Here is a 12007-nt window from a genome sequence, read left to right as displayed (position 1 = left end):
AGGGCACATTCACTGACATGCATATACAGCTGTAGTCAAACGTTTACATACCCCAATGGAAATTTTATAATTTCTAGTAATTTCTCAAACAAAGAATTTTAGGAAAAATCTTTTGTAGCAAATGTTTTGCTTTTGTGGATGAGGAAAAAAAGTTACAAGAAATAGATGTCTACAATTATTTATTTGCAAAACTCCAAAAATGCCAATTCAACAGTATTCATACCCTTTGATGCTATGATAGTATTGTCTACAAGGTGCTAGAAATTTCAATATGATAATGCAGAACCTAATTATAGAAAAGTCTAGAAAATGCTGGATTGTAGGTGAACATCCTTAGAGAGTATAAAAGGGTTAGGCATAGGATGATTGCTGTCATTACCAATAAGTCAATATGAGAAAAAGTAAAGAGCTATCTGAAGACCTTAGGCAGAAAATTATTTATTGTCATAAATGGAGAAGGATACAGGAAAATTTCCAAGCATTTGAGTATCCCAATTTCAAGTATTGTTTCTATTCTCAAGAAGTACAGGACTCATGGTACTGTCACAATGCTCCCTCGGTCTGGAAGAAAGGAGGTTATTTCACCAAGAACAAGTAGAAGAATTGTGAGGAAGGTTAATAATAATCTGAGATTGACTGCCAAAGATACTCAAAGTAAATCAGGCTGCAAGTGGGACTGGAGTATCCATTTCAACCAAGGGTCAAGTATTGCATGTTGAAGTCCTCAATGGTTGCATGCCAAGGAAAAAGCCACTCTTAGGAAAATGTCACAAGGACAATCGCTTAAAGTTTGTAAAACGGCATTTGAATGATGGATATGAGTTCTGGTCAAAGGTTTTGTGGAGTGATGAAACAAAAATAGAGCTCTTTGGTCATGCAGAAAGTATGGTGAGGCATACAAAGAAAAGAAAAGAACACCATACCTACAGCCAATCATGGAGGTGGTAATACCCTTCTATGGGGCTGAAATTTAGTTCCAATACATGGTAAAATGGATTCCATAGCATACCAAAAGATATATTGGGCAATCATCTGAAACCATCCACTACAAAACTTAGTTTAAAGCGCAGCTGGACGTTCAAACATGACAACGATCCAAAGCACACATCAAAATCTACTTCAGAATGGTTAAAGAAGAATAAAATCAAGGTTCTGGAATGGCCTAGTCTAAGGCCCTGTCCACACTATGCCTTTTAAACCGTATTAGTTGCATTTAAGCCGGCTTAAAAGTGCTAAATACGGTTTGCGTCCACGCTACGCAGCATTTAATACCGTACTCGAGAACCGCACTCGAGACCACCTCAGGAGGTAGTCTCGAGTCCGGTTCTAATTAGATCGCATCAGGTAGTGCGGTTTATCAGAAATGTGGATGCTGTAATACCAAACTACATTTTTTGTGTATCCTCCAATATCCCAAAATGCTTTGTGGTATGTTTGGCGAAATACTCAGAGCAGGCGCCTGAAGGACTTGCTATCCGTGTACACTCCGCACTAGGTATTCATTTTTATGCTTCAAAAAATCTGTCAGGACATCTCTGTTAAACTAGTGGGGAAAATAACAAAAACACAGCGTTAAATTAGGCGACTGCAAAAATGAAATGCAAGTTAAAAGTATGATCGGGGATGAACAAATTACGTAATTTGGCAGCTCTGTTTGAAATAAAATTAAGAGGACCAGAATTAGGCTCAGGCAAGATATGAAGGTAAAAAGATTGTTTTGTAATTAACAGCTTTTTCTTATAAAACAGTTTAATTATAAAAACAGAATCAGCTCAATTTGTTTAAAGGGACTTCACCTGATTAAAAATAAAACCTGAAAACTTCAAACCCTACTTGTGTGTGTGTGTGTGTTTGTGTGTGTGTGTGTGTGTTCGGATTTACTTTTTCCACAATACTTGTTATATTTCATTTATGCAATATGGACCTCTGTTAATATGGGGCATAACACATTATTTTAAAATAAAATACAGTGCATGGTGGGATACTATCGTATTTAATTTCCACGGTTCGTTGCGCTGCTGGGAATTGTAACTGAACTATTCTAATGGTGTGTGGACGAAATAAGCCTGACTAAACATGAAACGGTACTTCAGTGTGGACGCTTTGAGCTGTATTAATTAGAGCGGTTTTGAGTATGGTTCTCGAGATCGGTTATGTAGTGTGGGCAGGGCCTTAGGCCTGATCTAAATCCGATTGAGAATCTTTGGTATGAGTTGAAGGCTGTGCACAAGATAAGTCCTCAGAATTTGAATGAACTGGAACAATTTTGCATTGAAGAATGGTGAAAAATCACTAAAGAATCATGCCAAAAGCTCATTGACAAATATCCTAATCGTTTAGAAGAGGTTATTATTGCTAAAGGTGCCTCAACTAGCTATTCATTTCATTTTCCTTGTCAGGGTATGAATACTTTTGAATTGGCATTTTTTGAGTTTTGCAAAAAAACTGCTGAAATAAATAATTGTAGACCTCTATTTCTTTTTTTCCTCATCCAGAAAAGCAAAACTTTTGCTACAAAACATTTTTTCTATAGTTATTTGTTTTCAAGAAATTTCTAGAAATTATAAATTTCCATTGGGGTATGTAAACTTTTGACAACAACTGTATACCAAATGAACTTTAATAACAAATACACTTTAACTTGCACTTATCTGCTCCCTATATTACTGTATTTAATCCTGCACTCGTATCTAACCCTGATGTAACTATCAACACTGCCTCAATATCAAATCGTACTGTGTCTTGTATTTGCTCTTATTAGGACTGAAGTCATTGTATTTTGTATCTTGCTCTTAACTGTAATTCTTGTATTTTTTTGTATACAACTGTACTGGGTAAGGGCATCTGCTAAGAAATAGAAACATAATAATAATAATAATAATAATAATAATAATAATGCTGTGGTCCAAGACAGGTAACATTTGTATAGTCTAACTGTGCATTATCTCCACCAGTCATTTATTTTATTTATTTAAAAATGTAATAGAGCGCAACAGACCACAAGTGGTTTCAGAGCGTTGTACAGAACATATAGGTAAACACTATTTAGCAATGTACAAGATGATCTGGCATGCAGTTTGGAATGCAGTGAGATTACGTGTGGAGAATAACTACAGGATGGCGAATGGAAATGTCACTAAAACCTGTCCAATCTGGCATTGCTTGGGACCAGAAAATTGTGCTAGATTAGACAGTGTGCTGAATTGTTTTTACTGTACAAAGTATAATAAACACACTAATGTTTCAGCAAAGTTTAAACACAACAATGCCTTGACAAGATCTGTGCCTGTTATTAGCACAAGTCTGTTGAAACCATTCCCACAGAAAGACGTTCACTTGTACCTGCATGTAGGATTCAAGCATTTTCTGCTGGCATTCAGGTTTTGCCCATGTTGCTTTTAAGTAGGCTTCTAATTTTTTTCAGAATGTCTAAAAAGGTTTGCCTTGCAATTTTGAATTCTTCACTTAGCTTTTATTTTCGGTTGGTTTTGGTAAATGTTCAGCTTTTTTGATAAGTGCAAATTTTGTTTCAAGAAATAACTAATTACATGGTATTCATAAACCTGTTCCCACCCCTCTGAACCTGTGCCAGAGTGAGGTGGTCAGACAGATGGACCAATCAAAATGCTGAACTTTATGAGAGTAGTCGAGAACCAATGAAATGTTTCTGAACAGGTTGGACTGAAGCCTCCGATGTTGTGAGTTCAGAAGACATTTTGACAGGAAGACCCGATGCATAACTGATGTGAAACGAAAATAACTGGTCAAAACTGATTTGTGACCATGGATGTGTTAATAAAAAATATCAAAACAATTGTGATTTATGTTTCTGTAATCGCAGGATTCATGTTACAAAAAGCAGTGTCATAGATATAGATACACCCGCTAGATGTAAAACTTTTTGCTTTTGAAAAAGGCTTCTTTTTATCTTTACACACTGGCTCTCAGGTTTCCATAGTTAAGCTTTTGGAAGGGCTCTCTCTGTAAGCTGTCTATTTCCCTGCGTTTCCACCTCCTGTGAACTGATGCTTAGGATCATTGTTGCATATAGAAATTCGGTTTCTAGCTCATGTTCCTAAAGAAGTAGATTTAAGTTGTATTCCTCTCCTGGGCTTGCAGGTAGATTGTTATGTATTTGAGAACAACAGATAATAAACCCCTTTGTGGAAGCAGACCAACATTAAAACATTTGGTTCTTGTCCAGTGCTGCATACAGTCATTCAACGGATTAGGTGGCTCACGATACACCACATCCTTCTTGTGTGCTGTGTATTACCTCTTAATCTGAAAATGAGGTTTTGCATCTTGCATCAAGGTCTGTTTGACCTTGATAACATTTTAGGAGGATTTGCATCTCCAGGCTGGCACTGTTGCACATCAGAGCTGTTATACTTACCAAATGTATTCATTATGAGTTCCCCCAACTTCAAGGACAGTCCTTATGTTTCAGGTAATATCTTGATGTGTTGTGTTGTGACTTGTTTTCAGATAAAATTGAGTAAACACACATCATCCAAAAGTTTTTTTTTTCTGTATGTATACTAAATAGGTAAAGTTTTGTTAAAAATTTGTTTTCAATTGAATGTTTTATATGAACAATCTAAACAAAATATATCACCTAAAAGCAGATTATTCTTTTTACTGAAAAATAAAACATTTCTAACTACCGTATTTACTCAAATTTAAGTTGCCTCTGAATTCAAGTCGCACCCCCAAATTTGAAGACTAAAATAAATAAATCAAATAAAACTTAATGAAAAAAAAAACACAGAAAATGAACCACCTTTTAATTTCTAGGTGTCAGCATGGTACACTGTATTATCATACATTAAAGCATCAGAGTAAGTCACCTACTATGTTACATATGGGGAAAATATGTACTGTACTTACAGTATTGAACGGCATTCCTTGCAGATGCCCCAAGTTCACGTTCTGCTCCATGGTTTCTATATACACCGGTACGGTATCAAGAGTAATTACTGTAGTGGGCATCACTGTGTTCAAGCACCCCAAAATAATTGATATGCAGAAATGTAAATTGGTCCCCTAACTGAAAAATCCTGAATCCAAGTTGCTCACCCCAAATTTGAACTTTTATTTTGGTCAAAAAAGTGTGACTTAAATTTGAGTAAATACGGTATGTAAAATCTAATCGGAAGAGTTGTTAGGGTATTGTAGGCTGTGTTCTTAGTTTTAGTGAAAAACTGGATTTCCATCTAAAATAATTTAAACACACTAGCTGTTTTTTAGCAGCAGTGTGGAGTAGAGGTTAGGGCTCTGGACTCTTGACCGGAGGGTCGTGGGTTCAATCCCCAGTGGGGGACACTGCTGCTGTACCCTTGAGCAAGGTACTTTACCTAGATTGCTCCAGTAAAAACCCAACTGTATAAATGGGTAATTGTATGTAAAAATAATGTGATATCTTGTAACAATTGTAAGTCGCCCTGGATAAGGGCGTCTGCTAAGAAATAAATGATGATGATGATAATGGGTTGTTGTGTCCCCCCACCCCCCCAACAACTGTTTGTTTGATTGACCTACTGCCTTGGGTGCTGCTACTCAAACCACAGGTTCTCTAGTAGGGACTATTTGGTCTCTCATTCTCACATTACAGTAGTACTATGGTATTAATAAACAGACTTACATCAGATTATTTTAACCCCCCCCCCCCCCCCAAAAAAAGGAAATCTTTTACAACAAACAAAACGTGAGAAATGTTGATCTTGAGAACATGGATTTGTTTGGTATCTTAGGGCTTGAAAAGGACATCATTAGGTGAAAGCACATATTCCAATTCCCTCACTTTGAACAGGTTCACAAGTTTTAGTCTACCTTTACAGTAAAACTAGAAGTCTGGGCCTTTGCGCTTTTTTTTTTTTTTTTGAGGGACTGAAGTTCTGCCAAAAGTGGGGCCTCAGGAAGTGGGAGTGTGCTTGGTTAGAGAGCTGTGGGAGAGGAGGGTAGAGGGTGGATGCTGATTAAAATAATAAACAGCTGCTGGAAATAGACGGATTACTGCACATAGCTTATACCTTGTCAGAACAGTAAAAAGTAGACAGAAAAGATTTCCAAGCACTGTGGATGCTGAGGAGACCTGGCATGAGGGGCACTATATGCCGAATGGCGCCATGGGCCCAGAAAAGGCAATCCTTTTGAAAACCAGCCATCACTATAGACCCATCCAGCATCTTGGGGATATCTTGCATCATCCAGCTCTTTTTTATTTCCTATAAATGATGCTAAATGCACCTGGACACAAGTTTTTTTTTTTGTTTTTTTTTCTCCACAGCTCTTTAATAAGTGTCATTGAGAACAAAAGCTGGATCTAGGGCCCAGGAGAAAAGATTTTGTGATTGATGTCTGCAGTTCATTAGGGAGGTGAATAAACAGGGGAATCAAGGGCCAGTTGAAGGGACCGTCATGGAACCTGGCTAATAACACATTGGCACTATCCAGGGACTTTCCTTAACTTCACAGATAGTACAATACATGTAAATTGTGGTACAGAGAAAAGATGAAGTTACTATGCAGCCGAGCAAGACGAGAATACTACTGCTGTGCTAATGGGAGATGCGTGCCCTGGACATTGCAACGGTGGGGAAATTCTTTCAGGCGGGGAATGTGTGGCATTGAATGGGGGACCTTTAACTGAAAGATGTAGCATATAAAGGAATACTGTACCTGATGATGATTGGCCTGAACTTCAGCTTGCAGGAGTTGCTAAGAAAATTTGAGCAGGTATAGTAAAAAGAGAACTGCAGTCGCTGCGAGGTGTGCATGTAGCCTTTGGTTGAATGTGTGTAAAACACCACAACCCATGTGCTATTGCATAGTTTCTGCAGCTGAAACACATTTATGTTTTTTGGGCTGTTAACCCAATTTAAGATTACGTTATATTTACAAGTGACTTTGATAAACATTGCTATAGCCAGCAATCTGCATAAACAAGGAAGAATATGAATTATCTGTCTACAATGTACATTAAATATTCATGTTTTAATGTCTTCATCTCAGGCTTTTAAGTTGTGAAGTTATAAGTCTCAAGGTATTAAGGCAAAAATAAAAATACTCCAGTGATGTAGTAAAATATGAAATGTTATGGCTGTTGCTATCAAATGTTTCATATAACAACGCTTCAATAACTGTGTTTTTTAAAAACACATTTGGCACATGGATTATCCAAACCTTGGTTTTTGAGAAATTGTCAAGTAATACTAAAGCAAAAAAACTTAAGCAGGGAGGAAGTGCAAGGTTACTAATTAAAATAATGACTTTCTAGTACCAGCTGGTACCAACGGGGCATCAGGGTTTATGATGGGTTCTGTCAGTAAGGTCAGTTTTATGGCTGTGGCACCTTTTGCAATGCTTTGTTCCTACTGCTTAGTCCCCACTGAGACTTTCTAATTCTCTGTGATAAGAGCTCTGGAGGTCTAATTGCTCCATCAGTTCAAGTAATAAAGTTGCTTCCTGCCACCCCCTCCCCCATCTTATTAATGTGTAATAACATTAACATGAGAAACGCCATTGACACTTGCATATAAAAAGGACAGTATTATTAATAATGTAAACAACCAATAATAATAATGAGTTGTATTGAACTGTCCAACCAGAGAGATGGGTGCAGTTACTGGGTGGAACATGAATGATTAGCTGATTCACTTTTGACAGTGTTTATGACAAGCGATCTAAGAGTTGGAGGGCATACTCAGCCAAGTGACTGAGAGTGTACGTACATAGCTAGATTTTAATAATCTGTTTAAAATAAATTAGTCTTATATATCTCATTAAATATTTGATATAGTAATGTCGTCAATAAAAAATCATTTTTAAATGCTTTTTTAAAATATATGCCTATTTTCTGAAACCAGACTTCCTGTGTAGTTTTTAAGAATGAGATGAGTAAGTGTGAATGAATGATGCTCTTCAGTCGTAGCTCTGACTCTGTTCCTTGAAAACATAAAATGAAAGATCTTTGAGATTCATTTTGGACTTGGACTGGACATTGTTGGACACTCTTAGATCTGCCCAGGCAAAACCCAGAATGAAAGATCTTTTGTGATTAATTTCGTACTTTGCACAGGCAATTGAGGAATCTCCCAGTTTCGGGGGTTTGCCTGTTATTTTTATATATAGATAGATAGATTGATCTATCTATCTCTATCTATCAGTTTTAAGTAGGATAAATATTTATTTTATACAACAAAAAGGTGAATGAATTAGAACACAATTTTAAATCCTAGTATATTCAGAACCTACGTCTAACATAAAAAAGCAGTACTAATCCATGTTGTTAATTTCACCTACTGTGGAACTATGATGTAGCCAGGACACTTTTTTGTAACACAAATTGGAGAAAATTGTTACACCTCATACTTTTCAGTTTAATTCTCTGAAAAGACCATTTTCAGATAATGCATCCTCACAGTACCTAGCTGCAGACTATGTCATACCAAATTGCTTGTTAATTGCAGCCACATGTTTGTTGAAATGTAGTTTTCCCAGATAAGAATGAGCCATTGTGTTTCTGTTTTTAAAACGAAGTTTTTTTTTTTTTTTAACTCTCATTTTGTGCAAGAAGGGTAGTATTTTGAAGTTGTTTTTTTTTTTGTTAAAGGCCATTTCACACCAGGTCAGTTACTGTCATTTTTGGCACACATAACATGATCAAATCAAATTTATTTGAATTTCAAAATGTAAGCATCACCTCTGTACAGCAATTGCAGGCTTAGTTTACAATACAAAAGAAGAAATGTACTCATTTGTTCAGTGCTAGAACCAAAGTCATTGTATTTATCTTGCTCTTAATTGTATTATTACTTGTACTGTGATTCTTGAAATGTATTTTTGTTTACGACTGTAATAATAATAATAGTCAGTGGTTGTTCCATGTCTTTACATGTTATCATGCTTGTTTGTTTTCTTTGTTTAAAACCATAAAGCTTTGAATTGAATGCTTGTAGAAAATACTGGTTTGGATATGGGCCATTTTTCTGTTGGAGCATTTGCTAGTGTTTCTGTTCCAAAGTGCCAGGGCCTCTTCCGCACTGCTTTTCACGCTGCTAGGGATTTGTTGAACACTTCAGCTCACAGATTGGGCATACTCACTCCTGTGGATGGCTCTGGAGAGAATATCTCAAACTTGTTGTGTTCCCTGGATAACTCCTTGCTGATTGAACAATTGCATCAAGAAGGCTAATGTATATTAATTATATAACACATTCCATTGTTGTCTTTATTATGTGTGCTAGCTGCATAGCCAGCGCACATACCTTTTCAATGAAAGCTTGTAAGGCTTATAACTTTTTTTATTTTTTATTTTTTATTTAGTTGTCGCAAATGGTTTTTACCCTGGTTTTCTCCCCAATTTGGAATGCCCAATTATTTTTATCCTGGTTCACCGCTGCAACTCCCGCGCCGACTCGAGAAACTGCAGCAGACACACGTGTCCTCCGAAAAGTGTCCTGCCAAGCCGTCTTTTTTTGCGCTGCAGGTCTACAGCGAAGCCACCAGACCCATAGTTCCGGAGGACAAAACAGATCTGAGTGTTTTTTTACAGCAGACCAGCAGATGCCCTATCGGCCACAGGAGTCGCTGGTGCGTGGTGAACCGAGGATTACCCTGCCAACCTGAACCCTCCCCACCCATGTGGCGCTTGGCCAATTGTGCGCCGCCCCCTGGGAACTCGCAGCCATGATCAGCGATGGCATAACCTGGACTCGAACCAGCGATCTCCATGCTATAGGGCGCATCCTGCACTCCATGCGGAGCGCCTTTACTGGATGCGCCACTCGGGAGCCCCGTAAGGGTTATAACTTGTGATAACTTTGTTGGATTGATCAGAAAATGTACATCATAATGGCAGGGGAACGAAACACTTAATTTTTTTTTTTTATCAAGTTGTTCAGTAAATCATCTCCAAAACTGTGGCTGCTATTCATAGATTTATGAGTATAATCATTTGCGAGCACATGTTGATTTGGTGAAAACACCCTTGTAGTTCTCATTGCACTATGGGTGAAAAAATGCAAAGACTTTTGTGCAAGTGTACATTGAATAGAGATAGTCAATGAAACTTTTAACTTCGTAAAAATGCTTTCTTACATAGTTCAAAATAAATTTACTTTGTTTCAGTTTCCTAATGTGTTTTTTTTTTCTGCAGGACATTCAGGCAGAGATTGATGCTCACAATGACATCTTTAAGAGCATTGATGGCAACAGGCACAAGATGGTGAAGGCTCTGGGAAGCTCTGATGAGGCTGTGTTTCTCCAGCATCGATTGGATGACATGAACCAGCGCTGGAGCGAGCTGAAGGCAAAATCTGCTAACATCAGGTCAGCAAAACACTTATTTTCTTCATGGAAGATAAGAAATATGTTTTACATTGTTACCAGGTAATGCTGATTGACAGGGACTTACAAGCATAAAGGATTAAATATTATGATAAGTAAGAGGCTAAGGGCCTATTTTAATGTACTGTGTATCTTCATACATATAAAGTTTTCTTTAAAAACAATTTGGCCCAAGTGATATAAAATGAAATCTGTCATTGGAATTCCCCTGGCTGCACTGCATAATAAAGAATATATTATAGTGTCTCTAGAAATACTAAACATGATTTAAAAAGTTAATAAAAGTATTTTTATATACAGATTTTCAGAGGTGAAAATAATTCTGATTTGAGTTTCGTTTGTTTGTTATTAAGGGCCCATTTGGAGGCTAGTGCAGAGAGATGGAGCAGGCTACTGGCTTCACTGGAAGATCTGTGCAGGTGGCTGAATCTCAAAGACGAGGGGCTGAAGAAACAGATGCCGATAGGAGGAGATGTCCCAACTTTGCAACAGCAGCACAGCCACTGCACTGTAAGTTTAGAGTCTATTGCTGCTCGATTCTCATCATTTTGGAGTTTTGGTTTTGTTTATTTTGCAATTCACATAGTTTCATAATACAGTTCAAAGCGTTCATCAACTAACGGTGTTCTTTAAAGAACCACCATGCACTCACTTGAGAACCAAGTCCTTGACTGGTATGAGAGATCAAATCACAGAATGGATATGAGTGCAGTGAAGCAGGTCTGAGTCCCTGCAGAGTATTTCAACCTTTAACAGCTAGATATATAAGACAGGCTTTTAGTTCATCTTTCCAGCTATCCCAGTTCCACAAGCATCAGTACTGCAAAGCTAAGATGTTTTGAAATGTATAGCTGGGCTGTTTCAATAAGATAATGGATATAAAAGCTTACCCTCAGTATACATTAGGAGGAACTTGCATATTACTCTGTGATTAATACTGGTGATTAAAGTAAACAAAGCCCATTCTTTTAAATCGCTGGTTGAGTGGTAAAGTTTTGAAGTCCACAAACCGGGCTTGAATTATTAACTTCCTGTGCGAGGTAATGTCCAAAGCCCTCTTGAGAATTTGGGTTGAGTTATACCTGTGAAGGCAGTAATACAGTTCATAAAAGAAAGTATTTTGGTAATATTTACTTGTCAGATAAATATAATATTGGTTAATTTTAAATGTTAAGGAATGATTTTGTTCCATGCTTTGTAACATTTAATGTGTAAGCTTTGATACAAAGCAATACACACAGTAGTAAGCAATATAAGCACACCTGTTTACATTTTTGTGGAGCAGTTAGCTGGTTTGCAGATATCTCTGCCAGATTTTGAGGGAAAATGGCATAAAATTGTTTCGGAAACGAGGTAAGGCCATCTGAGAGTTTGTTCTACAGGACGTAATGTATAATTGAAATAAGGATTAATTGCATTTTCAATACAATCATTGTAAGACTTTGTATTCAGCACTAAATTATCCCAAAGCTCAATACAGTTGGTCAATAAGAGTTTCAAATGAGTTCAGTAAACACTGTTAGGTAGTGCTCAGAAATCCCAGTGTAATGGAAGGAAGGAAAGCCAGGCTCAAAGAGTTGTTGTCAGTTTCTTACGAATTGCTTAAAAGGTTCCCTTTATTTTTGTAGTGAGCTTTTCTTGCAAGGCAGATTTCCCT

At 37.2% G+C, this 12007-nt stretch overlaps 1 protein-coding gene across 10 annotated transcripts in view; it reads left to right on the top strand.

Moving 5' to 3' along the window:
* The window catches only part of LOC117411380 (utrophin-like), a 236303-nt gene that overhangs the window by 160541 nt on the left and 63755 nt on the right, over nucleotides 1-12007 (top strand). For 8 of the 10 annotated variants that reach the window (XM_034018793.3, XM_034018795.3, XM_059025174.1 and 5 more), the window contains 2 exons: nucleotides 10160-10332; nucleotides 10704-10860. In XM_034018793.3, coding sequence (XP_033874684.3) covers nucleotides 10160-10332; nucleotides 10704-10860 — 330 coding nt within the window. Of the gene's footprint in view, nucleotides 1-6295; nucleotides 6739-10159; nucleotides 10333-10703; nucleotides 10861-12007 lie in introns of those variants that run through there. The other 2 variants (XM_034018799.3, XM_034018797.3) reach the window with 2 other exon arrangements.

The sequence above is a fragment of the Acipenser ruthenus genome, chromosome 6 (genome assembly GCF_902713425.1).
Source record: "Acipenser ruthenus chromosome 6, fAciRut3.2 maternal haplotype, whole genome shotgun sequence".
Lineage (NCBI taxonomy): Eukaryota > Metazoa > Chordata > Actinopteri > Acipenseriformes > Acipenseridae > Acipenser > Acipenser ruthenus.
This window is presented reverse-complemented; position numbering and strand designations above follow the sequence as displayed.